General features: G+C 43.6%; 1 protein-coding gene across 3 annotated transcripts; it reads right to left on the bottom strand.

Moving 5' to 3' along the window:
* Window positions 1-114: 114 nt before the first annotated feature.
* LOC106570033 (dyslexia-associated protein KIAA0319-like protein) lies at window positions 115-27,706 on the bottom strand. Of its 3 annotated transcripts, XM_045694635.1 has the most exons (23): window positions 27,576-27,690; window positions 26,475-27,145; window positions 19,963-20,135; window positions 19,089-19,220; window positions 15,197-15,546; window positions 11,116-11,350; window positions 10,749-10,847; window positions 10,410-10,507; window positions 10,145-10,232; window positions 9,737-9,829; window positions 9,161-9,293; window positions 6,620-6,848; window positions 6,290-6,413; window positions 5,719-5,851; window positions 5,246-5,394; window positions 4,664-4,815; window positions 4,047-4,185; window positions 3,604-3,763; window positions 3,071-3,213; window positions 2,566-2,688; window positions 2,262-2,352; window positions 2,034-2,128; window positions 115-1,950 (listed from the first exon to the last, which is right to left on the bottom strand). In XM_045694635.1, exons 4-23 carry the CDS (start codon window positions 19,198-19,200, stop codon window positions 1,754-1,756), a joined length of 2,943 nt encoding a protein of 980 aa, XP_045550591.1. In that variant the 5' UTR covers window positions 19,201-19,220; window positions 19,963-20,135; window positions 26,475-27,145; window positions 27,576-27,690; the 3' UTR covers window positions 115-1,753. The 3 variants fall into 3 exon arrangements, with proteins under 3 accessions (XP_045550591.1, XP_013997411.1, XP_013997415.1); XM_014141936.2 differs by lacking the exon at window positions 26,475-27,145 and having other exon boundaries at window positions 27,576-27,706; XM_014141940.2 differs by lacking the exon at window positions 26,475-27,145 and having other exon boundaries at window positions 115-1,946; window positions 27,576-27,706.

Genomic DNA, 27,706 nt, shown 5'->3' with positions numbered 1-27,706 from the left:
ACTGGAATAAACAGGATATGTTTAGGGTAGGTCACAAGACTTTTGCAGATGTTTTAGGTTAGCCATAACCTAAAAGACTATGAGAGTCTTGGCAACAAAAAAAAGGTGGACAAATTAAAACATTTGATTTTAATTTGCTGATAATCCAGTTTCATCAGGTCTGGTCACATAGAGGGGAATCCTTCACAAAACAATATTGTTATTGAACAATTAAATTAACACAGAATCCCTTCATTTTGTTGCTGATCCGTCTGCCTTCACAGTGGACTCCATGTCCCAGAATGCACGCTACCAATCTTTTATAAAATGTGCTCGACTAGTGCAATGGAGAAACAGCATGAGAGCTTATTTCACAGAGCGTTCCTCTGATTAGATAGGGGCTTTCCTCTGAAAAACATTCAACAACCAAAACAGTAGCTAAAGTCAGACTGAAGGGTCAGGTTCACAGTAATCTACATGCAAAGTGACAACACCGTTCAAATTTGGAGGAGGTACATGCTGGGCAATGGAGTCGCACTACAAATCTACGGCTGATCTGAAGGAAGTCCCAATCTGATCAATGTATGGATCAGCACTTGTTCAGTTAGCAGCCTGTGAGAGCGGTGGAGATGCAGACAGAGCCACGGTGAGCATGAAAAACAAAGTGCATCAGAATCAAAATAAATCGGTCAAAAGGAATCTTAAAAACAGACAAGATGTTAAGTGGTCTTCCAGGTTCGAGCAGTCGTCTGAGGTGAGTGAGTAGGAAGCGCTGCCCCTTTCTTCCCCATGTGTCATTATCATGATCAACTCCCAGGAACACAGTCACAGGGTTAGGGGCGTCAATGTTGTGTAGTCCAGTGTGTCATCCAGTGAGTTCCTACAGTATGAGGCATGGCTCTCGTAAAACAGCATTTCCCAGGATCCTCTGACTGACCAACATGGCCGACAGCAGCAGTTTTGACTCTCAATGCTGGTTAAGTGTCAAACAAACACACAACCCTTTTCAGAAACAGGACATTCTGGCAAAATGGCCAAAAGCACGCATATTCTGATTTTAGACACAGTCGGGCACACACAACATGGATAACTCATGCAGACCTAACCACCATTCAAACATTAATACATATACATACGACCGCAGCCGTACCGTCTCATGCACAGATATCTAGATTTGTTTTCATCTAGACAAGTCACTTGTCAATCATATTGTAACCCATGTCAGAGGAGTTGGCCAGCGTTGAGTTTTGCTTAACAGTACTTGGAAGTGTGTTGTGTCAAGCATCCTGGGAAGAGGTGTGTGTCTTAAAGGAACTCTCTGTGTGCGTGTGTGAGACGGGCTCAGTTTCCATGTGGTTCACATGACATTGGAATGGAGTAAAGTTCCTATCTGAAGGGAACAGGATCGTCTTGAATAGCAGTCTCCCGTTTTTTCCTTCTAGAAGTGAGGAGGAAGGGTACATTCCTGTCTCAGGGGTGAACAGCGCTCAACTTGACATTCGTTACCCTATCAACTCCCCCATTTTTCCATTAAATGGAGTGTCCTTCTCAAAGGTTAAACCTCATCTCCATCTTGGCTCAGTGTGGGCGCAGGGAAGTTAATACGGGGGTGTGTAGCTTGATCCCGTGTCTAACAGAGTACTCTCTCATTCTCCAGGATCCATGTGTCTTAAGTGTCCTATGGGTGGAGGGGTGCACGGTTGGTGTGGTGGAGGAGAGAGAGAGAGGGGGTGGTGAGGGTTTAGGGCTGGTGAGGGTTCCCCACCCTCTGTTGCTATAGCTGCTCCTCTCTTTGCTTTTTACTTCTGGTGGGACCCTGGCCGTTTTTCAGGGTTCCATTCTGGGGTCGGAGGAGGTGTCCTCGTTCCCGGTCCGTCCACGGGACCCCTCCCTGCCCGTCGTCACTGTCCAGGTCAGAGTCAGAGTGCATGAGGGCCGAGGAGGAGGGAGCGGGGGCCGGCTTCATTCTGCCTGGTGGGGGAGGGATTTGCGGTGTTCGACTTATTCAAAGATAATAGGGTACAGAGAGCAGGTAGTGTGTGTGTGTGTGTTACCAGCTCGGGGTGGGTGTAGCTCCAGGCCTTCCTGCTCTTCGCCATTAAGCATCTTATAGCGGCTTTTGCTCTTGTGGCGCACTTTACCCCTACGCCTGCTCAAAACACACAGTCCTGTCAGTCTGCTTATTCCACATTACTGAAGGGACAATAAGTATGTATTTAAACAGAGTAGTACGCCATGCAATGTAAACGAAGCAACAGAATATTACTATGTAAATCTCTTACCTGCGGTAACAACATACCATACCCCAGACAACGGTCGCAATGACAACCACAATCATGAAGGATGCTATGGTTACGTACAGCACACTCCATTCTGAAAGGGAGAGAGAGAATCAATTGAAGTCGCAGGTTGTCAGAATGAGAGAGCTCGAATTCCAGCACTTTCCGCACTAGATATTTCCACGACAACGCTCCCTACTGTGTGTCATACTCTGACGTAAAGTCGGCCGGTCACATGACTCCTCACAGTATCCTAATATACAATGTCATAATCATCAATTCCGTGAGTGTCCACTCCGCTCCTCACCACAGTTGCTCTCTTGGTCCCACAACTGTGCTTTGATAAAATTTTCCATCCAGAAGGGGTGGCAGACGCAGGTCCGCGTGAATGAGTCGCAATCCCCGTGACTAGAGCAGTTCAGCTGGCAGACTGCAGGGGGAGAGAGACGTTAGAGACATGAATTCCGTCAGGCCACAGGTTTTCTAGCGTCTTTCTTGACATCTTCTTGGTCAAAGACAACAAATCTATCCTAACTGTCTAGTAAGATTAGTCTCTCTCGCCTGGAGAACAATACAACAACAACAAATATTCAACTTGAAGTTGCAAGTTAGAAAATAGGGAAAAGTCAAAAGAAACTAAATTGCTCATATACTTAACATATCACAAATATAAAAATACACGAAACAAATCATTTCATTCATAGAGCACGTTTAATTTCCCAGCAAACTCTCTAAGTGCTTATGTAACTCAACTAAGTTTCAATTCATTACTCCATTCATGTATTCCTTTCCTCTCGTGTCTTAATACTCACTGACTGTGTCCACCCGCCGTGCCTTGAAGATGAGGAAGTCGTTCTTCTGTTTGCGTAGTTTGTTGCGCAGCCCCAGAGCCACACTGTGACCGGACAGAGGGGGGCGACCCGGACCCCCAGACACCAAGAACACCAGACGAGTACTGAGAGGAGAGGAGACGGGAAGAAATGAACAGATTCGCTCAAGCTGAGGACAAATCAATAGATTCCCTCAACCAGCCTAATTATGACAAATTCTTCATTTCTAACTAATGCCTCTTATTTGTTACAAAAACGCTCTCATGTTCATACCCTGTAAGTGTTGTAAAAAAATAAAATAAAGTTACATTGTCCATACAACCCCATATAGTGTTATCAACTGATTTAAATCAGAGTCAGATGGGCCAAAACAAAACATGCTAAAATATAATGTGGATGTCAGAGAAAGTGTATTCCTGTGTTCTTGCACTTGCATTGCAATATAATAACTTATTGTGCCAATAAAGTTGAGTGAGTTGAATTGACGAGACCGAATGTAGCGGAAAGGAGCTGACCTGTGCTCGTTGAAGGCGCTGACCTCCCGTACGATGATGTCACTGTCGAGCACGCCCAGCAGCACGCCCACCTGCCTGAGCAGCATGTCTCTCTGGCGGTGGGACACCTGGGACACAGACACCTCCAGCACCAGCTCCACCAGGTCACGCTGCCACACGTCTGACAGGAGAGAGAGGGAGGAGGACTGAGTAAGAGAAGACATTGGGATAACGATAGTGTGTGTGTGTGTGTGTGTGTGATTCAGTCTTAAATAGATTATTGTTCCTACTTCCCATAGATCTGAATGGATTGGGTGTAAGGAATATGGTGGAAATATAACGCTATCGTAGCAAAAAGCTAGCTGAAGCTATAGCCACATCCATTTGATTCTTTCAGACCTAGTGTCTAGGGGATGATTTTGCACCAGGCATGTGTGTTTGTAGACCATGAGGAGCCCACTGACCTGGTTTGACCTCTACAGTCCCTCTGTCTGAGCTGCTCTGGCCCTTGCTGTCTGTCACAGTCAAAGTGAAGCTGTACTTTCCCTCCACCAGGTTAGTGAGAAACAGCACCGCCTGGTGGTCAGAGTTGTTCAGTACATCCTGGAGGATGGAACACAATGAATTAATGCTTCAGACAAGATGCATTTTATTTGCATTTGATCAATTACAATGACATTTTGTCTAGTGCCGATGACACATTTCTTAATTCAAAGTCTGATTAAGATATTGAATAATGTGATAATTGCAGAATGTATTTTCTAGCTGCATGCAATGGCCTACACTACTGAAAAAATAAAATGTAGAAAAACTGTTGTCTGAGCAGAACATTCTTATTCCAAATATTTCCAAGTAGTAGGTCATTGTATGCAACTATTATTAAGCAGAATGTGAATCATGAGAAATGCAAGAATGCTTTTACTTAATACAACATGAAGAGGGAAATGTTGCCTAGATTGTATGTTTTGTTTACTTACTATGGGTTCATTGTGTTTGCCTGCCACAGTTCACCTAATACTTTATATTTTCGGTAAATATTTCTGTTATCCGTTATGGGACCACGGCGTGGACTCTCTCTCACCCCTGCTGCAGGGCTACTGTCGTCACGGGTCCACAAGTAGCCCACTCCACCCTTGTCGTCTGTGGAGTGGGAGCCGTCCAGGGCTGCAGTCCGCAGGGGCAAAGAGATGGCCGGCCTGGACTGGACATGTGCTACTGGGGGCTGGTCCAACTCTGGTAGAGAGCAGACGAGACACATTTAAGGACATTGCAGTGCCAAAGAGTATTCTGAAATACTCTGTACGCGGTTTCCATGCACCTGGTAAAACTATAGGTGTGGGAGTTATACTTAGGTTATACTTCAAAGAGTACTGACATTCAGCTCGGCTAGACTTCAGTTGACAAAATATTTGAGTGCATCTCGTGTGAGACCATTACCTTGTCTAGCCTGTTTCTGAAAGCTTCATATAATTCAGTCTCTGATACATTTCCTTGTAGGCAATTCTATATTAATAACTGTGTTTGTCTGCTAAAACACTTCTCAGCACCCAGAAGAAAACAAAATTGGAGACTAAGGAAAACCTTACTCTTACGAAATCAGAAAACCGAATTTAAACAAAAACACAGAACAAACACACACATAGATCACACAGAGGAGAGTTACCCTCTCGGACGATGACTGTGACCGTTTCGGTGCTCGCCAGATCCCTCTCGTCCGTCACGGTCAGGCTGAACTCGTACTCGCCCACCTGCAGCCCCGTCACCGTGGCAACGGCGCCATCTGCGTTCTCGATCTTCACTCCATCCGGGCCCCTGAGAGGAGAGAGACGACCATCAGTCAGACAGGTGGAGAAACAGCAGTTCCACCATCGCCACAGAGCACTGAACTGCACCATATAACATGAGAGATGGAAGCAAAGGGAGCTCCAAAGTGTCATCTCCACTCACCATATTGACTCTGGTAGTTGAACTAAGTGTCCCTCAAGCACAGAGAACAGGGAGTGTGTAATTTGCCAAAGTGTGTGTGTGCGTGAGAGAAAGTGAGTGTGTGAGCTCAAACCTGAGCATGCATGTAGTTGAGTGTGTGTGTGCGCGCGTCTATTGTGTCCGTCTGTGCATACGTGTGTGAATACTGACTTGCTCTGTTTCCAGTGGTAGGTGGAGATATTCTGGTCGTCCGTGCTCTTGCTGCCGTCCAGAGTGGTGCGGTCCACAGGCAGGGTCAGCTCCTTCTCTGGGCCGGGGTCTGCTACTGGGGGCTTATTGTTCTCTGAGGAGGATGGAACACAAGCAGGCTTGGGAGAACGTAGACTTTGGTGACATGAGGACAATATCCGTATAGAACTGTATTTTCATTTACCAGTCGTTTGTCTCTGTTCATCAAGGTTAAACCAACATCCATTCAGATATGTTATATAATGGCAATGAATGAGAGAAAATGTGTGGCTTATTTCTTGTAAATCAGGCATGATATTCAAGCAATTACCACTGCAGTGGTATTGACATTAGCCATAGATTGTTAAAATATGTAGCTGCTATTTTAGATGGAACTCAACATGTCAGCTGTGTGCTCTCCCAAATGTCTAATAAATGAGTCTTTATAAACCAAGGTTGAAGCAAAGCAGATACACTGGTTTGTATGTAAAATCACAGAGAAGAAAAAATACTTTCTAAATAATGGGCCATTTAGTTTATGCTGCTGATTTACCTGGCTGGACGATAACAGTGACCTGTGTCGTGTCTTGCTGTCCGGCTGTGTCTGTGACAGTGAGCTGGAAGGTGTAGTCTCCTTCCTGCATGGCAGATAGCTGGAGAGTGGGAGTCCGCACACCCTATAAGACGAAGAAAATAACTGTCAAGATGGGAGAGAAGAATTTCCCTTTTCTTGTTGGTGTCGAAATGAAGAATTTCCATTTGAAAATGACAAAAAAAGCAATAATGGGATAACTTTATTTTCAGAAAACAGACACCTTGAATCCCCTTGATTGCTAGGTAAGACATGTGCCTGACATGGCCACCCCTGGTGCTCCTCTCTCACCTGCATCTCCACCACCTTGCCCTTGCTCTCGGGGCTGAGCGACCACTCGTAGGACAGTGGCTCGTGGTCGTCCGCGCTCTGGTTGCCGTGCAGTGTGACAACGTTGCGCGGTAGCGTGATGACCTGGTTGGGGCCGGCGTTGGCCACCGGCCGGTAGTCCATGGCCTTGCTGACCGACAGCGTGGCCTGGGTGGAGCTCTGGGCCCCGTCTGAGTCCGTAACCGTCAGACTGAAGGGGAGAGAATAGGGGGGAAAAGTTTGTGATAGACAAATTCCTAACGTCCTTGCTTTTGTCTAAGACCTAGCCTCACCTATGGCTGAAATGGGGAGAGGGGGTGAGGGGAAAATGCTTGTGAAATGGTATAAGGAAAACAGCTGAACAAAGATAGATGGGGAATACAAGGAGAATACAAGATGGCATGCCCATAGAAACAACAAGGTATATTTAAGCAATATGGCCCGAGGGGGTGTGATATATGGCCAATATACCACAGCAAGGGGCTGTTCTTACACGCAACGCGGATACAGCCCTTAGCCGTGGTATATTGGCCATATACCACAAACCCTGAGGTGCCTTATTGCGATTAGAAACTGGTTACCAACATAATTAGAGCAGTAACAAGAAATGTTTTGTCATACCCGGGGTATATGGTCTGATATACCACAGCTGTCAGCATTCAGGGCTCGAACCACACAGTTTATAAAAAGCATTATAAATTGGGTGGTTCGAGCCCTGAATGCTCCGCGTCGCGCCTAAGAACACCCCTTAGCTGTTGTACAGTGGCAAGAAAAAGTATGTGAACCCTTTGGAATTACCTGGATTTCTGCGTAAATTGGTCATCAAATTTGATCTGATCTTCATCGAAGTCACAACAATAGACAAACAGTGTGCTTAAACTAATAACACACAAATTATTGTATTTTTCTTGTCTATATTGAATACATAATTTAAACATTCACAGTGTAGGTTGGAAAAAGTATGTGAACCCCAAGGCTAATGACTTCTCCAAAAGCTAATTGGAGTCAACTAACCTGGAGTCCAATCAATGAGACGAGATTGGAGATGTTGGTTAGAGCTGCCTTGCCCTATAAAAAACACTCACAAAATGTGAGTTTGCTATTCACAAGAAGCATTGCCTGATGTGAACCATGCCTCGAACAAAAGAGATCTCAGAAGACCTAAGATTAAGAATGGTTGACTTGCATAAAGCTGGAAAAGGTTACAAAAGTATCTCTAAAAGTCACTCCATGGTAAGACAAATTGTCTATAAATGGAGAAAGTTCAGCACTGTTGCTACTCTCCCTAGGAGTGGCCGTCCTGCAAAGATGACTGCAAGAGCACAGCGCAGAATGCTCAATGAGGTTAAGAAGAATCCTAGAGTGTCAGCTAAAGACTTATAGAAATATCTGGAAGATGCTAACATCTCTGTTGATGAGTCTATGATACGTAAAACACTAAACAAGAATGGTGTTCAAGGGAGGACACCACGGAAGAAGCCACTGCTGTCCAAAAAAACATTGCTGCATGTCTGAAGTTTGCAAAAGTGCACCTGGATGTTCCACAGCGCTACTGGCAAAATATTATGTGGACAGATGAAACTACAGTTGAGTGGTTTGGAAGGAACACACAACACTATGTGTGGAGAAAAAAAAAAAGGCACAGCACACCAACATCAAAACCTCATCCCAACTGTAAAGTATGGTGGAGGGAGCATCATGGTTTGGGGCTGCTTTGCTGCCTTATCAGACGGAAAAATGAATTCCCAAGTTTATCAAGACATTTTGCAGGAGAATGTTAGGCTGTCTGCCAATTGAAGCTCAACAGAAGTTAGGTGATGCAACAGGACAACGACCTAAAACACAGAAGTAAATCAACAACAGAATGGCTTCAACAGAAGAAAATACGCCTTCTGGAGTGGCCAAGTCAGTCCTGACCTCAACCCCATTGAGATGCTGTGGCATGACCTCAAGAGAGCAGTTCACACCAGACATCCCAACAATATTACTGAACTGAAACAGTTTTGTAAAGAGGAATGGTCCAAAATTCCTCCTGACCGTTGCGCAGGTCTGATCCGCAACTACAGAAAACATTTGGTTGAGATTATTGTTGCCAAAGGAGGGTCAACCAGTTATTAAATCCAAGGGTTCACATACTTCTTCCACCCTGCACTGTGAAAGTTTACAAGGTCTGTTCAATAAAGACATGAAAACGTATAATTGTTTGTGTTATTAGTTTAAGCATACTGTGTTTGTCTATTGTTGTGACTTAGAAGATCAGATACAATTTCATGACCAATTTATGCAGAAATCCAGGTAATTCCAAAGGGTTCACATACTTTCTCTTGCCACTGTATATTGACCACATACCACACCCCCTCGTCTTTATTGCTGAAATATGTAGAGGAAATACAAGACCGTGCATGCCCATGGAGAAGACAAGGTGACAGCGCCGGGAGGTGTACAAAGGTAATGGAAGTGTAGGCACTAGGTAGAGAAACTACAAAGCGCCACATACCCATGGAGAAGACAGGGGAATAGTACCTGAATGTGTAGTTCCCTGGGACCAGACCGGTGAGGGTGAGGATTTGGGTGTCGGCCGAGACCTTCTCCTCCCTCAGCGGGCCCTTCACCTCCTCCCAATGCCACGCCACCACCTTGTCATCGTCTGTGCTCTCTGAGGGGCCGAAACACAGGGAGAGGAGGAAGACAGGACAGGAAGAAGAGGGGGAAAAGAACCGGTTAAAAACAAACAGTCCATAAATGTATAAGCCACCCTGACTATACTGTTGCTCCTGTCTCAACCCTGACTACAAAAGTTTTTCTTCCCATTGTTTTATGGAAGAACTGCACAGGGTGTTGATGGAGGGCCTTTGTGCCAAACCAAAGATAAATATTTAGTATTCTAGGGTAAATACCGGTTCTTGACCTAAAACGGTCTATCTACAATTTCAATGTACGGCAGTTGAGCTATAATCTAAATAAAGACACCCTTGACAAAATCTGTCTTTTTTTGTAAGCAAAGAACTAGACAAGATGCTACATAAAATCTCTTTTAACATCCACAGATGGTGCAATTCCAGTTTATCTGATTGTGACCAACGAGCCAGGTGAACTCACGGCTGCCGTCGATCACCGTGGAGCTGGTTGGCAAGGATATCTCCTGGAACTTTGGGGAAACCACAGCGACGGGCAGCTTGTTTATCCGCGGCTCTGTGAAGTGGAAGAGGTTAGCTAATTGGCTGAACGGTACAGTTGGGTCGTGTTCATTAGGGCACGAGTAGCAAGACGAAAATGTGGAATTTCTTATTGGCCAACTCCAGGTAACCCATCCCCGTTTCAGTCTGCTATATTCCGTTCGGTTCTAACGAACACGACCCAGGTATGAGTCATTGTTGACATTTCAGGATAAGCCCATTAATGGGAGAGTCAGGGGAGGTGACCTTTAATATGTTACAGTTTACACAGGTTCCTACTAAAGAGAACATCAAACACAGTCAATACAAGTCATGTTAGTTTAACCCCCACCTGGTTTGACTGTTACGTGGACAAAGCCCTCCCCGTGTGCTCCTTCACCATCCACGGTCACCTCAAACTCATACAGCCCCACCGTCAGCTGAACACAAGAGCCAGAGAGGTCGAACTGGAGTGACTACAATAATAATTGTTTCTCATAGTATTACAGTAATGTATAAATGGTTCTAGTCATAAATTCAATCTCAGTTAAGATTGAGTTTGAACAGAGAGAGAGGGAGGTGAGAGGAAACGGTTGAACTAATTCAAGTAGCTGCACCTTGCTGAGTTTGAGTGTCTTGCTGTGTTTCCCCTCCATCTCTCCACTGTAGTCTTTGGGATGAGTTCTCAAGAGCCAGTCAAATGCATAGTCGGTCCCTTTCGAGAAGTGAGAATGAGATCAATCAAAGCCGAGGACGTAAGCTATGACTAATGACATGCATGGATACAGAGCTCGCCTTAGCGCCAGTCTGTTTTCTACGTTGGCTCACTCCCTTGTCGTTGTCATGCCAAATTAAACAGATAAGCTTATACAGAACTCGGGCGAGACGTGGACTACACGGGGTGTGTATGATACAGTATAACTAAGTAATAACACAGGTAGGTTGAGTAGTAGTACCTGGCTGGGGCGCTGGCACAACAAAGGCGTTGAGCTCCACCTCGTTGCGGGGCAGCGTGACCTCCACACTCTTGCCTGCCGACACCACCAATTCCCGCACTGTCATGGAAACCACAGGATTTGCATGGATTGAAACGGAGGGCGGAACACTGAAACAGAAGTTCATTCAAAGTGCAAACAGTAGACGTACATCTGCAGTGGGTGCCAGTTTCTGAATGGGAGTAGATGTTTAGAGCTACACGTTTCTTCCTTCCATGAAGACATACCTCAACACATCCATTTTGTTATTAGCACGTTATTGACCAAACAGTTGTCGAGGGTAGGGTTTGAGGGATACTAGGTCAGAGTTCAGCGTCCACCGCCTTACCAGCCTGCGTTGGTGATGTAGTGATTGTAGGAGCAGTAGTGGGAAGCACAGAGCTGCTGTTGGAAGATGCTGTGTCTCCTGTGTCCTCTGACGTAGAGTTCTGCTGTGAGGGCGATGGAGCTTCTCCACTTCCATTGGTTAGCTGACTGTGATTCTTATCAGATGTTTGAGGGAAGGTTACGCCGCTGGTGAGGCCGACTGTTGGAGCTGGACGCTCTGCATCCTTGGAAACCCGCTGCCAAGATATGGGTGAACTCAATGAACTTCAGATAAGAATGGAAAGATACCTAAGGACATTGGCTACATTGTGCAGTTTGCAATAGCCTTCGTGAAGTATCACTGCAGTTGCAGTGCATTCGGAAAGTATTCAGACTTTGTCACGTTGCAGCTTTAAATCTAAAAAAGGGAATAAATAAGAAAATGTTCATCAATCTACACACAATACCCCATAATGACAAAGCGAAAACAGGTTTTTAGAAATGTCTGAACGTTTATAAAAAAATACACCTACTCATTCAAGGGTTTTTCTTTATTTTGACTATTTTCTACATTGTAGAAGAATAGTGAAGACATCAAAACTATGAATGAGCACATGTGGAATCATGTAGTAATAAAAAAAAAGTGTTAAACAAGTTCTTCAAATAGCCACCCTTTGCCTTGATGACAGCTTTGCACACTCTTGGCATTCTCTAAACCAGCTTTATGGAGGTAGTCACCTGGAATGCTTTTCAATTAACAGGTGTGCCTTAAAAGTTAATTTGTGGAATTTCTTTCCTTTTTAATGCGTTTCAGCCAATCAGTTGTGTTGTGACAAGGTAGGGGTGGTATACAGAAGATAGCCCTATTTGGTAAAAGACCAAGTCCATAACATGGCAAGAACACCTCAAATAAGCAAAGAGAAACGAAAGTCCATCATTGCTTTAAGACGTGATGCTCAGTCAATACAGAACATTTCAAGAACTTTGAAAGTTTCTTCACGTGCAGTTGCATAAACCATCAAGCGCTATGATGAAACTGGCTCTCATGAGGACTGCCACGGGAATGAAAGACCCAGAGTTAACTCTAATGAACTTATCCTCTGCAGCAGTTACCGGCCTCAGAAATTGCAGCCCAAATAAATGCTTCAAAGTTCAAGTAACAGACACATCAACATTAACTGTTCTGAGGACACAGTGTGAATCTGGCCTTCATGGTCGAATTGCTGCAAAGAAACCACTACTAAAGGACACCAATAAGAAGAAGAGACTTGCTTGGGCCAAGAAACACGAGCAAATGGACATTAGACCGGTGGAAATGTCCAAATTTGAGATTTTTTGGTACCAACCTCTGATTTTGTGAGACGCGGTGTGGGTGAACGGATGATCTCCGCATGTGTATTTCCCACCGTAAAGCATGGAGGAGGAGGTGTTATGACACGGGGGTAGTTTGGTGACACTGTCTATGATTTATTTAGAATTCAAGGCACACTTAACCAGCATGGCTACCACAGCATTCTGCAGCGATACGCCATCCCATCTGGTTTGGGTTTAGTGGGACTATCATTTGTTTTTCAACAGGACAATGACCCAACACACCTCCAGGCTGTGTAAGGGCTATTTTACCAAGAAGGAGAGTAATGGAGTGCTGTATCAGATGACCTGGCCTCCACAATCCCCCGACCTCAACCAAATTGAGATGGTTTGGGATGAGTCGTACCGCAGAGTGAAGGAAAAGCAGCCAGCAAGTGCTCAGCACGCGTGGGAACTCCCATTGGAGTTTGGAAAAGCATTCCAGGTGAAGCTAGTTGAGAGAATGCCAAGTGTGCAAAGCTGTCAAGGCAAAGGGTGGCTACTTGAAGAATCTCAAATATATAATATAGTTTGATTTGTTTAACACTTTGATTACTACATGATTCCATATGTGTTATTTCATAGTTTTGATGTATTCTACAATGTACATAATAGTAAAAATAAAGAAAAACCCTTGAATGAGTAGGTGTCCTAAAACTTTTGATCGGTAGTGTACCTTATTTACATAAGTATTCAGACCCTTTGCTATGGGACTCGAAATTTAGCTCAGGTGCATCCTTTTTCCATTGATCATCCTTGATGTTTCTACAACTTGATTGGAGTCCACCTGTGGTAAATTCAATTGATTTGGAAAGGCACACACCTGTCTATATAAGGTCCCACAGATCAAAAAACAAGCAATGAGGTCAAGGAATTGTCTGTAGAATGCAGAGACTGGATTGTGTCGAGGCACAGATCTGGGGAAGGGTACCAAAAAAATGTATGCAGCATTGAAGGTCCCCAAGAACACAGTGCTTAAATGGAAGAAGTTTGGAACCACCATGACTATTCCTAGAGCTGTCCTCCCGGCCAAACTGAGCAATCGGGGGAAAAGGGCCTTGGTCAGCGGGGTGACCAAGAACCTGATGTTCACTGACAGAGCTCCAGAGATCCTCTGTGGAGATGGGAGAACCTTCTAGAACAGAGGTTCTTAAACTTTAAGCCTGGGACCCAAATGAGAAATTCTGTGTTTTCCTGGGACCCAAGCTTATGAAAACATACAACTATATGTAAAAATTGGTACATTTCATTGGCTTTATAACTAAAACAAATGCAATATAGACAAATAACAATGAAATACCCATATAAATATAATATTCATCTTTCTTTTTCCTCATTAAAAACACTCTTACAGCCTCCTGAGTGGCGCAGCGGTATAAAGCACTACATCGCAGCGCTAGCTGCGTTACTACAGATCCTGGTTCAATAGCGAGCGGTGTCGCAGCCAGCTGTGCCCGGGAGACCCATGAGGTGACGCACAATTGGCCCAGCATCGTCTGGGTCAGGGGAGGGTTTGCCCGGCCGGGATGTCCTTGTCCCATCACGCTCTAGCGACTCCTGTTGCGGGCCGGGCGCATGCACGCTGACACGGTCGCCAAGTGTACAGTGTTTCCTCCGACACATTGGTGCGCCTAGCTTCCGGGTTAAGCGCGCATTGTGTGTCAAGAAGCAGCGTTGCTTGGCAAGGTTGTGTTTCAGAGGACGCACGGCTCTCAACCTTCGCCTATCCCGAGTCCGTACAGGAGTTGCAGCAATGGGACAAGACAGTAACTACCACTTGGATATCACGAAATTGGGGAGAAAAAGGGGTAAAAAAAAGATAATAATAAAAAATGTATTAAATAAAAACAACTCTTAGATAACTGTTGCTGTTAAACTACAAATCATTTTAATTCTGAACTGGAATAAACTGATTGAAGCAAGATTATTTTTGAGGCATCACACAGATGTAAACTAGAAAACACACACAGTCCTAATGAGAGGTGTGTGACTGGTTGAAGTTTTCAACAAGCAGGTCTATTCTGGGCTCAGTTTTGTTCAGTGCAATCCTGAGGTCATGCTCAGCAGTGAGACTGTTTCTGTACTTGTTTTTTAATTATGTCAGAGTTGAGAACCCTGACTGACATAGGTATGTGGTTCCAAACCGGATCAGAACATCTACTGCTTTCTCAGCCAGTCAGGAGACTGCTTCCTGCAGTAGATGATCAACCCAGAACTGTGTGAGTGTGTTTGCCTCAAAAAGCATCAATCACTTTTTTGGTTACTACATGATTCCATGTGTTATTTCATAGTTTTAATGTCATCACTATTATTCTTCAATGTAGAAAATAGTAAAAATTAAGAAAAACACTTGAATTAATTGATATGTCCAAACTTGACTGGTACTGTATGTATATGTGACAGTTTTTTAATTTGTATAAATGTGCAAACATTTCTAAAAATCTTTTTTTCTTTGTCATTATGGGGTGTGTAGATTGATGAAGAGAAAAAATATATTTAATCAATTTTAGAATAAGGCTGTAACATAACAAAATGTGGAAAGTCAAGGGGTCTGAATACTTTCCGAATGCACTGTAAGAGATTGCATAGCTTATATTAACACGTAAGTTAGGGAAATATGGTTGTCATCCATGGATAACTTTATAGGAGGGTATTTAGTCTGTTTTTAACTACTCCGTCCCAGTGATCCGAGAAGGAAGGGTAAACAGGCATCTATGACTCAACTACAATACTATAACTTTCCGTTGACTCACAGTGCTAGAAAGTTGGTCCGAACCACTTCCCTTTCCTGTCGGTGCCCGCCTCTGCCTTCTCCGTCGAGCTGTGGTGGTGCTCTTTGAAAGCTGCTGCAGGAGCCCCAGGGACTCGATGTGGGGCTGGGGTAGAGACGTGACTTGACAGAGCCCTCTGTTGGAGCAGCTCAGTAGCACACAGCGCCCCCCCAGGCTCCACACGGCACTGCAGGCGGGCTCCAGGCAGCATGATTCCCAGCAGCTGGCGCTGTTCCTCCCCACGGCCAGGGGGCGCCAGCCTAAACCGACCACACTGCTCCAGTGGATCCCCAACACTCCCCCTGTCACCCGGCAGATCTCGGCAGATACACCTGGAGAGGAAAAGAGGATGAAAGAGAGTTGTTATAGAAAGTGTGTATATTTTTATTTTATTTAACTAGGCAAGTCAGTTAAGAACAAATTCTTATTTACAATGACAGCCTACCCTGGACGACGCTGGGCCAATTGTGCGCCACCCTATGGGATATAAAGAGGACGTGATCAGTGACTTTGCCATCTGGGACAAGGATGGGTATTTTCTGTGGGTCCTTGGGGCCAATGTTCCCTCTAAGCTGGGTGCTTGCGAGCAGTAGCCCCGAGACTGCCGCGCAGCTCCCGCTTGACTGCTGTGTAGAAATATCAGCCCACAGAGAGAAGCACGAGATTGAACTTCACTCAACTTTCTAGAGCAGTGGTCACCAACCGGTCGATCTCCAAGGCATTCCTAGTCAAACATTTCTGTAAAAACCAATGATAAAGCCTTGTGTTCCTATTTTGTTTTATTCGTCTCAGGCTGTTGGCGGTAGGTGCACCTGATTCACCGGCGCTGCACGCCGGGTAGGTGAACTGTTGCCATTTTGAACCATTTCATGTGTCTGAAGGTACAAACTCTGCCTTCTCGGCGGGCCCGGAGAACAAATCAAGTGCACTGTAGGCCTACCGCTGGCCATTTAGCTCAGATGACCGTGTCTGCAGTAACGTAGCAGACATAAAAGAAATCTACAGCAAAGTTGATACTGTGAGATTTCAAAACCATGACTAGAGAGAGACTGTCAATGAATACAGCACAGAGGTGCTGTTATTATGACTGAGTTCATGTTTAAGTTCTTACTCAGCACTGTCAACACTTTTATAAGGCCTAAAATGCACGTTCTTCCTATTTCCACTCAGCGCTACAGCTTGCGTTGTTGTTTTTCTTATTAGTGGCTTGGGTCTTTTTTAATATCGATTTAATATTTCACTTTCTCCATTCATAGGAGTAACATGAATTTGTGCATGAGGCAGTAATAATGCGGTGAGACGTGAGTCGCCCCATCAGCTGGAAGACGGTGTCCTTTTTGGTCAGTGGAGGAAAGGGAGAGCGGAGGGATGTTGAGAGGCGGACCCTCAGTCTGCTGCTCTCTCCCTCCGCTGAGACTGACCATCAGATGCAGGCACCACCAGCCCAGTAAAATACAAATAAAAAGCAAATGATTTAAATGTGTGCTCACTCAGCTGTGCCTCACAAGTAATACAACAACGGATCTATTACCGGTGTGATCATATAGCCTACCTCAAATTATGAAATACAATAAAACAAAAATGGCCAACAATGCATTGGCAGGGAAATTCAAGCAAAGCCAATATGCAGAACTAATGTATTTTGCCTATAGCTTACTTCACAAACCTCATTGCTACAGTACTGTTTTTAATTGGTTAATGTTGCAAAGGTTTACGTTTTTTAAGTCATGTAAAAAAATCTCAACGGTAGATCTCGGCTTGGATGTTGACACAGTGATCTTGACTCAGAAAAGGTTGGTGACCACTGTTCTAGAGTTTTCCCTGTTAACACTATCACTGTTTTCCTTTACTGTGGAAATGTGATCAAATCAATGCAATATAAGCTACTTTCAATGCAACATACTGAAACAAAACCAACTACGCAAGATATTTGTTGTAGGCATAACGCATCTGAGTAGGAGTCTATTGCATCTGAGTAGGAGTCTATTGCATTGACACACACTACTCAGTCCGTACTGTACAGACCGGTGAGGCATAAACAATCAGAGCTGCAGTAGGCCTATATGCAAATAGACCAGTGCCATATATGGATCTCTGCCATTTACTTTCAACTGGACTGTGTTTACAGCATGAGCGGTCGTGAGTAGATGTGCTTGTTTTGAGATCAAAGCAAGAGCTGCATGTACCGACGTGTTCACATTTTGTTCATATCCTTTGCTAGTTGAGTTATTAGCCCAGTTATAGATTATTTGTAGTCAGAAATAGGGGAATGATTACTTTCTCCATGATCACAAAACATGTACATTTCTAGACATTTTTTAAAAGCAAGTGAGGTAAAGAGTGTTTATTTTGTCTTAAAGGGGCATTGTTGTATTTTGAGACAGGCTTGAATAAGCTAAGTAGCCAATAGGCAGAGGGTAGCATAATTTGTCTGATTCTCTATAATAATGGTATAGGAATAATAATGCATTTGGTTTCTTGCATCAAACACATCAACATTTTCAGTCACCTCCTTGTCTGAAGGACAAGTGGATAAACACCTTAATGTCAAACCCTGGATGTTATTTTCAAAAGTCTGATGAATGTAGGCCTACATTGAACACCATATATTGGCTGCTACTGTAGACTGAATGATAGAATAGCTATTTCCATGTTAAAATATTATGGGATGCATTTTCTCCATTGTTTTTGATGGTAGGCCACACTGGTAGGTCTCTTATGATCAAATAGCCACAGTAACCTACATGGCCACTGTTAAAACTGTAACTTAAAGTGGGTACAGCCTCAGTGTTCACAGTAAACGCATGCTGGAAGTTGCACAGAATTTTCACAATGTTAAAGTTTGAGCTCAGCAGACCTGAAATTTTCTGAGTACCAAAATAAATTAGAGGGAACATTGATTAGGGCCCTGAATGTTTAGATTTTAGTTCCTCCTTTCTTATGTCTGGGAAGCCAGGTGTGTGCAGTCAGAGCAATCAGACATTAATGTGCTAGGCAGATGAGAAAAACAGCCGACACTGGTTTTGCGCCCCACTGATTTAGGGCATTAATTACCCTTTTCAACTTGTAACAAGCTTTAGCCTTCTATGTCATCTCTGTATAGCCATATGTACCTCGCAAATGCAATCTCTTAACATACAGTAACACTCCAGACATGCATGAAGCTCAACAGCTCAATCAAGTCACAGCGGTAAAGGGAAAATGAGGCCTTTCCCTGACAAAACGGTGAGCTTTATTATCACCAAGGTCAAACGTCCTATCATCAGGACTTCAAGAACAAACTAAAAAGGCAGGATGAGTGTGTCTCTAGACAAGACATGGCACCAACCATCACCAACTCAGACACTCACTGACAGCGCAGCCATTCCCATGGTGATTGTTGCCATAGCTCCGGAGCTGAATATTATGGGATGTGGGTGTAACCTAAACTCTGTAACACTGCTTGCAGCGATTGGGCCCCTTTGCTTTCTTTTAGAGAATGGAGCCTTTCGCCTCTGTTTAGTCATTCCCCTCACTGACTCACAGAGGACCGATTGTCCGGCCTACATTGTAACTCACCATGCCTTGTGGCATCCACACTGTAAAAACAGCCATTCGGAGTGAGCCACCACCGAAATATGCATGCACGCCTCAGAACCAACAGATAGTATAAACAATTACTAATAAACACAGAAAGTAAAGACGCACACAAAGTAATAAAGGCAAGCATCTATTGTTAGACAATGTTATTCATGTTTTAATGTCTTAGATTCAATAAAGTGTATGGTAAGTACAACAAAACAATCAAATCAATGAATATATCTCATTCATTCTTACATCCTGGACAACCATGACACCGTGAACATTTCCAGAGGAATATATTGGTGCATTTTACCTGTGGGAGGAGCGAAGTAGCACAAGAAGCCCAGTAATAGGAAGAGGAGATGAGTCAACCTCGATTGACACGACCAGCTCCAGCTGAACAGGTTCTGATATGCATAGGACATTCTCCAAGAGGACCAAAGACCTGGACAGAACAGAAACAGTTGTCAGGATTGTGTAACATTACTAACCTGAAAATCCAGACTGAATTCCTCTCAAAAGTGAAACAATAGTTAAGCGTAGCATGCTTCGGTCTTGATTTCCAGGCTATAACATTACACTACCTTGATGTAATCCAACACCAGCACAAAGGCGGCGCTATGAAGGGATTGACGTTTAAAGTCTGAACGGCACTTTGCCCATCGGGCAAGTCAGAAGTATTTTTGGGCTGCCCCGAAGATTATGATTATTTGCACGAAAATGTAAATTGGTTATTTCCACGCAGAAGTGCCATACATTGCCTGCCTTTCACCTAAACATAGCGGAGGAATCAGAACGATCAATACTGAAATTCTTTATTTTTGGTCGTTTTCAGTAAACAGAATCTCAGAGCAGGCTCCGCTGGCATAAATTGTCTGTCTTTTACTTAAACAATGGGGAGGAACCAGAAAGATGAGTTTAAGCTACTGGAATTCTTGATAGGTGGTTTTCACGTGTATTTTTTCACCACCTGCTCAAAGGGGCAACATTTAGAGCAGGCTCAACTTGTGTGACTGCTCAGTTCACTTATCCCAAGCAATACGACAACCCTTAATGTCAATCCTAGCTAAGACTATTGTACACATTGTATCATTTCCAAACATGAATGAGTCAGACAGTACAACAGGTGATCAAATACAATTGGGTGCGCTAAGGTCACATAAGATGTTACAGTACAGTATATTTACCTTTCTCCGGGCCAAGTGGTGGAAGAGGGTGGAGACTGAGAGCAGCTGGAGTTAGCTTACGTTGGAAGGGAGGTACAGTGAGGTGAATGGTGAAGACAGGTCAACACCAGCACTTTGTGGAAGAGCAGCTTCAACATGACACTCCCCCTGGCCCTGGCAGACGAGAGAGCAACCTGGCGGAGGTAGGGGGGAGAAAGCGGTTTCACCTGAGATGTTCTAGAATGTAGTAACGAGCGGCTGTTCTATAAGCTAGTGAACAGGCTTTGGTTTAACAGTAATTCTGTTTAAGAGACTAAAGAGCATTGTTAAATATTTGAGTGACAGGTGTTGTCTGTGTTATTTCTATATGTCAACTATTCACCCACTGGCATAAGTTTTCACTTTCATGCACTCTTCTTCCGAACATTGTTTATTGTAAAGGGTGAGGTGGACTGCATTTTATAATGGTTATTAGTACTTTAGCTGAAAAAAAATAATAAACATCCCTTTTCAGAACCCTGCCTTGTAAAAATCCAAATAACTTCACAGATCTTCATTGTAAAGGATTTAAAACACTGTTTCCCATGCTTGTTCAATGAACCATAAACAATTAATGAACATGCACCTGTGGAACGGTCATTAAAAAACACTACAGTGAGGGAAGAAAGTATTTGATCCCCTGCTGATTTTGTGCGTTTGCCCACTGACAAAGAAATGATCAGTCTATACATTTTAATGGTAGGTTTATTTGAACAGTGAGAGACAGAATAACAACAAAAAAATCCAGAAAAACACATGTCAAAAATGTTATAAATTGATTTGCATTTTAATGAGGGAAATAAGTATTTGACCCCTCTGCAAAACATGAGACTTAGTACTTGGTGGCAAAACCCTTGTTGGCAATCAGAGGTCAGACGTTTCTTGTAGATGGCCACCAGGTTTGCACACATCTCATGAGGGATTTTGTCCCACTCCTCTTTGCAGATCTTCTCCAAGTCATTAAGGTTTCGAGGCTGACGTTTGGCAACTCGAACCTTCAGACCTCAATCCCATAGAAAATCTGTGGAGGGAGCTGGAGACTGGCTAGGCCACTCCAGGACCTTAATGTGCTTCTTCTTGAGCCACTCCTTTGTTGTCTTGGCCGTGTGTTTTGGGTCATTGTCATGCTGGAATACCCATCCATGACCCACTTTCTGTGCCCTGGCTGAGGGAAGGAGGTTCTCACCCAAGATTTGACGGTACATGGCCCCGTTCATCGTCCCTTTGATGCGGTGAAGTTGTCCTGTCCCCATAGCAGAAAAACAGCCCCAAAGCATAATGTTTCCACCTCCATGTTTGACGGTGGGGATGGTGTTCTTGGGGTCATAGGCAGAATTCCTCCTCCTCCAAACACGGCGAGTTGAGTTGATGCCAAAGAGCTCACTTTTGGTCTTATCTGACCACAACACTCTCACCCAGTTGTCCTCTGAATCATTCAGATGCTCATTGGCAAACTTCAGACGGGCATGTATATGTGCTTTCTTGAGCAGGGGACCTTGCGGGCACTGCAGGATTTCAGTCCTTCACGGTATAGTGCGTTACCAATTGTTTTCTTGGTGACTATGGTCCCAGCTGCCTTGAGATCATTGACAAGATCCTCCCGTGTAGTTCTGGGCTGATTCCTCACCGTTCTCATGATCATTGCAACTCCACGAGGTGAGATCTTGCGTGGAGTCCCAGGCCGAGGGATATTGACAGTTCTTTTGTGTTTCTTCCATTTGCGAATAATCGCACCAACTGTTGTCACCTTCTCACCAAGCTGCTTGGCGATGGTCTTGTACCCCATTCCAGCCTTGTGTAGGTCTACAATCTTGTCCCTGACATCCTTGGAGAGCTCTTTGGTCTTGGCCATGGTGGAGAGTTTGGAATCTGATTGATTGATTGCTTCTGTGGACAGGTGTCTTTTATACAGGTAACAAGCTGAGATTAGGAGCACTCCCTTAAGAGTGTGCTCCTAATCTCAGCTCGTTACCTGTATAAAAGACACCTGGGAGCCAGAAATCTTTCTGATTGAGAGGGGGTCAAATACTTATTTCCCTCATTAAAATGCAAATCAATTTATAACATTTTTGATATGCGTTATTCTGGATTTTTTTGTTGTTATTCTGTCTCTCACTGTTCAAATAAATCTACCATTAAAATTATAGACTGATCCTTTCTTTGTCAGTGGGCAAACGTACAAAATCAGCAGGGGATCAAATACTTTTTTCCCCTCACTGTAACAGTTTACAGACGGTAAGCAATTAAGGTCACAGTTATGAAAACTTAGGACACTAAAGAGGCCTTTCTACTGACTCTGAAAAAAACAGGGGTCCCTGTTCATCTGTGTGAACGTGCCTTGGGCATGCTGCAAGGAGGCACGAGGACTGCAGATGTGGCCAGGGCAATAAATACAATGGCCGTACTATGAGATGCCTAAGACAGCGCAACAGGGAGACAGGACGGACAGCTGATCGTTCTCGCAGTGGCAGACCACGTGTAACAACACCTGCACAGGATCGGTACATCCGAACATCACACCTGCGGGACGGGTACAGAATGGCAACAACTGCCCGAGTTACACCAGGAATGCACAATCCCTCCATCAGTGCTCAGACTGTCCTCAATAATGCCGAGAGAGGCTGGACTGAGGGCTTGTAGGCCTGTTGTAAGGCAGGTCCTCACCAGACATCACTGCCGCCTATGGGCACAAACCCACCGTCGCTGGGCCAGACAGGACTGGCAAAAAGTTCTCTTCACTGACGAGTTGCGGTTTTGTCTCAGAAGGGATGATGGTCGGATTCACGTTTATCGTCGATGGAATGAGCGTTACACCGAGGCCTGTACTCTGGAGCGGGATCGATTTGGAGGTGGAGGGTCCGTCATTGTCTGGGGCGATGTGTCACAGCATCATCGGACTGAGCTTGTTGTCATTGCAGGCAATCTCAACGCTGTGCGTTACAGGGAAGACATCCGCCTCCTCCCTCATGTGGTACCCTTCCTGCAGGCTCATCCTGACATGACCCTCCAGAATGACAATGCCACCAGCCATAGTGCTCGTTCTGTGTGTGATTTCCTGCAAGACAGGAATGTCAGTGTTCTGCCATGGCCAGCGAAGAGCCCGGATCTCAATCCCATTGAGCACGTCTGGGACCTGTTGGATCAGAGGGTGAGAGCTAGGGCCATTCCCCCCAGAAATGTCCGGGAAATTGCAGGTGCCTTGGTGGAAGAGTGGGTAAACATCTCACAGCAAGAACTGGCAAATCTGGTGCAGTCCATTAGGAGGAGATGCACTGCAGTACTTAATGCAGCTGGTGGCCACACCAGATACTGACTGTTACTTTTGACCCCCAATTTCTTCAGGGACACGTTATTCCATTTCTGTTAGTCACATGTCTGTGGAACTTGTTCAGTTTATGTCTCAGTTGTTGAATCTTGTTATGTTCCTACAAATATTTACACATGTTAAGTTTGCTGAAAATAAACGCAGTTGACAGTGAGAGGACGTTTCTTTTTTTGCATCTTGCCTATGCCGCTCGGTTATCCATATATTTACACGTACATATTCTTATTCCATCCCTTTCGATGTGTGAATTAGGTAGTTGTGGAATTGTTAGATTACTTGTTAGATATTACTGCACTGTCGGGAACTAGAAGCACAAGCATTTCGCTACACTCGCATTAACATCTGCAAACCATGTGTATGTGATCAATAACATTTGATTAGATTTTTGTAACTGGTCATTTCCATGTAAAAAAAAAAAATATGAGCAGCAACATATGAATTTCATAGGAGCATATCAAACTGGGTGTCAAATGAAAGCTAAGAGTCTATATTTTTGAGAAATTAAGGCATATATACATTTTTCAACCATTTTCCATCCTACAAATTAGGAATATGCAAAGGCTTTGATTTAAATCTACCAGAAAAAGTTGCTACATACAATTTATTTAGAAATCCCAAATTATATGTACCCATTGATTCTTAAAGAACACATCACAAATGCCTCATGAGCTTCGTTCAACTGTACTCCATCAGAACCCAAAATATAATCTTGTTTTACAAATGAAATATGTTTGTCACATGCAGTGAATAAAACAGGTGTAGACTTTACCGTGAAATGCTAGCTTATGATCTTACGAGCCCTTCCCAATGACGTAGACTTAGATAATAATGTTAACACAAGAGGAATAAAATACACAAGAATGAAGCTATATACAGGGAGTACCAGATCAATGTGCAGGGGTACGAGCTGTTTGTAAACAAAGTAAATGTAAACAAACACTGACTCAAAACAAGGTTAAAACTATAATTTTGATAACATGGATGGTCAGTCCTTACCTCTTATTGCAATAATGAGGCTGGTCAACCCCCCCATCCTTGAGTGTTGGACCGAGTAACCTAACCTTTACACAAATGCAGAGTACTATATATAGCTGACACTAACAATGCTCAGTCATGGTTGGTTCAATCCCTCTCATGCAGACCAAGGAGCATCATAAGAAACTCCGGGTTCATCCTGTCGTTACCTGCACGTGGGTATTGTCTTAACCCCTCCCTGGCTTAGTTTCCCAGGTGCAAGGATTATTTAGAGACAATGAGGAATTGTTCTCCTGGCTATCTCCATCTCGGTTACACCCACCACATCTTGCCTATGTAATGCAGTCTAACTCATTTGTCAGCTCAAACCATCTCTAGTGACTATACGCCCAGATTAGCTGCGGGGAACTAGAGTGGAGACCATAAAAACACAGCATTAGCAAGACAGAAATATGCTACTGTTGGTTAAGTAAATAATCGTTTACTATTAATAGAAAAATGACATACCTGATTTGTTTGATATCACAACATACCTACAGTAGAAGAGGAGAATCCTATTTCTAAATGATGTCAACTTTATTTCTCAACTCCTAATATTGAGCAAATTACACTCACTGGAGTATCTGACACAGGTTTTGAAAAAGCACCCAGTGTGGCAAGTTCTACTGGCTGCCGATACGTTTTCTTGACTTAAACATGAATTTTTGACAACACATGGCTAAGCAAAACAGCTGTTCTTAAAATGTGAAAATGTGTTTGGAGTAACCTAACTAATAGGCTGAGTTTACACTTCCTCTTCCAATCCTAATGTGGGGAGGTCAAAATAATGAAAAATGATCTACCAAATCGATGTATTTTTAATTGTTGATTACTTCTCCTTGCCATTATCATTCACCTGCTCAAAATTATTTTTCTAACGTATGATGGGGGTCCCTGGGTTGCCGGTTTGCCTGGGAGGGGGTCCCTGGGCAAAAAAAAAAGGCTTAAGACCCCTGCTCTATATTCTACCGAGCTGTACTTTGATGTCCAAACTGGAAAAACAGACGTCTATGATCATTCAAATAATAGCCAGTGGTAGAATAATACTCAAATATGCAAAGGAGGATATTTTATATTTATACCTATTCAGGATACATCACCATGAAGACAATGATATTCACACCCATAATTATGCATTTCTGTGTAGCCCAGATCTGGGACCCATGATGAAATTCCATTACCGCAATTCTGTTACTGAGTGTAAATCCACTTCACTTAATGTCGTCACATAAAAAACAGAGGAAGATTTTATTGAAATTCTGTTACCAAAGTCAATGTGTTTTTGTAAAATGTTCTGTGTAAATTAATAAAAGGTGTCCTTGCGCATAGAGTTGTATGGCTTGTTAAACTTTGAAATCAATGGTTTTGATTTGGCATACATTTTAAGTGAAAAATCTTAGTGTCAGTGAAATTCCATTATTGTGGAATTGCCCAACTACAGTAGGCAGTCTTTTTGGAGTCCACAGAATTTCAAATGAGCTGACAGGAAAGTGCATTTCAGATAAGTTAAAATAGACAACGACTTAGCGGTAGTTGACACAAAAGTACGAGCATCCTCAAAACGTTCAGTTGCCTCTTTAAGACGGCGCTGGCTTATCTGACCAAAATAACAGCATTTTCATACCCGTCTTCTTGCTTTGGAAGTGAGTTCCAGCACTTATTGTGGCCTTCTCCTAATAAGTACAAAGCTAAGCTTGAGACACAATAACAAGTATATTAGAATAACATGGCAGCAGCAGTTGGTCCCACAGGTTTGCCTGGTGGGACTGAAAACGTTTGCCTTATGAGAATGGATTCATTCCAGCAACTGAAAGCTGTGTAGAATTATATATCTATTTTACTGCTATAGAATTATATAAGGCGGAATGCTTGCCACATGCTGAAAATCTACCCCATGGGGAATAGCAGTAGAGTATTTTTTCCTTCACAATTCCTCAAAAAGTTCTTGCAGGAGGTCCAGGGAAAAACTAAACAGATCAGCATGAGAACATTTTGTTCGGGTTGGAGTAGAGTGCATTGCCATGGGATTGGACATAGGGCTCTCTCACATTCACAGCCGTTTCTGACTGATTATCTAAGTGAGAGTATGTGACAACTGATGAGCTATTCAGTCATTTAATATTAACCGTCCACTTACTAAGCATGACAAACAAACCTGCATGATATAGGTCAATTCCTAGTCGGATCCGCATTCCAGCACGCAGATCATGCCACACTTCCATCCGCCTCGGTCTTATCAACTGTTGTAACGTTACCCTGATAAAGAAGCCGACTGCAATGACGGATGTCACAAAAGCCTGGCTTTTAGAAGTTGTTTACTGCGTTTAGAAGTCCAATTGGCTTTGGTTACAGTTAATTTAAGTTCCTTTCATATAAGACAAACAGGTGAAAGTTAAGAAAAAAAAGAAAGAAAAAAAAAACTTGGTTGTCAGTTATTCTAAATTATAAGCGTATTTGCATTTTGGCAGCACAGTGGCTTGAGACCAGTCGTGAGGCGGTGCCCGCACAACTGAGCTCGCTCTGCCATGTGACGCGGTCACTGGAATGCCACCACCGTCACCGTTTTTTAGAAGCAAGTTCCAACGAGAAAAAAATGCAGATCTGCGACGGTAAACTTCAGATCCGAGAAAGGTTTCCCCGGGTTTTCTTCCTCTTCTCTCAGCAAGGCTAATCAAAAACACACTAGTAAATCCTCTGTTGGCTGCTGTAGACAGACAGTTCAGAGGAGCACTTTCTCAGATTACTGAATGCCCCCCAGTCTTTGGCACTGCCTCGTTTCAAATGAAGACACATTCAAATATTTAATTGACATTTCCATTTGAAACCCTGCAAATGAAAAACAAATTATAATAATCATGAAGATGCATGAGTAGCCTAGATTTATGGCCCATAAGAAAGGTAGCCAAGTTTGTTTTTTTAACAAGCTGAACATAGCCATAGGCTAAGCAAGCGAATCAGCTCTAAAAACCGTCCTCACAGTCGACATCAGTAGGCAAGGTTGCGCAGTGGACACACTGACAATGATTTATGCCATTCTACTCATACTTAAATACATATGTTATTGACATTCAACATGACAGGTGTAAAATGCCATATATCTCGGTATAATCCTGGAATGATCACCTCGTCCAGGCACCAGCTGTTTATACTGGTGTTGCTTTGGAACCTGGTATCATCAGCCCAAACACTGATCGAATGCATGCAGTTTATCGTGCCTGTCACGCCACTGTATGAGAGCCGAAAATCATACACTCACCAGTCGTCGTATTAAATGTTTCGGTTTCTGTGTTTGAGCTAGGGTACGTCGTCGTTGCTCGCTGTTCACTATTTAGGTCAGCGGTTCCTTACGCCACTGTCAAACAGGCAAGAATAAATAAGTACTTCCGG

This window comes from Salmo salar, chromosome ssa14 (genome assembly GCF_905237065.1).
Source record: "Salmo salar chromosome ssa14, Ssal_v3.1, whole genome shotgun sequence".
Lineage (NCBI taxonomy): Eukaryota > Metazoa > Chordata > Actinopteri > Salmoniformes > Salmonidae > Salmo > Salmo salar.
Note: the sequence above shows the minus strand (reverse complement) of the source record. Positions and strands in the feature narration are given on the sequence as shown.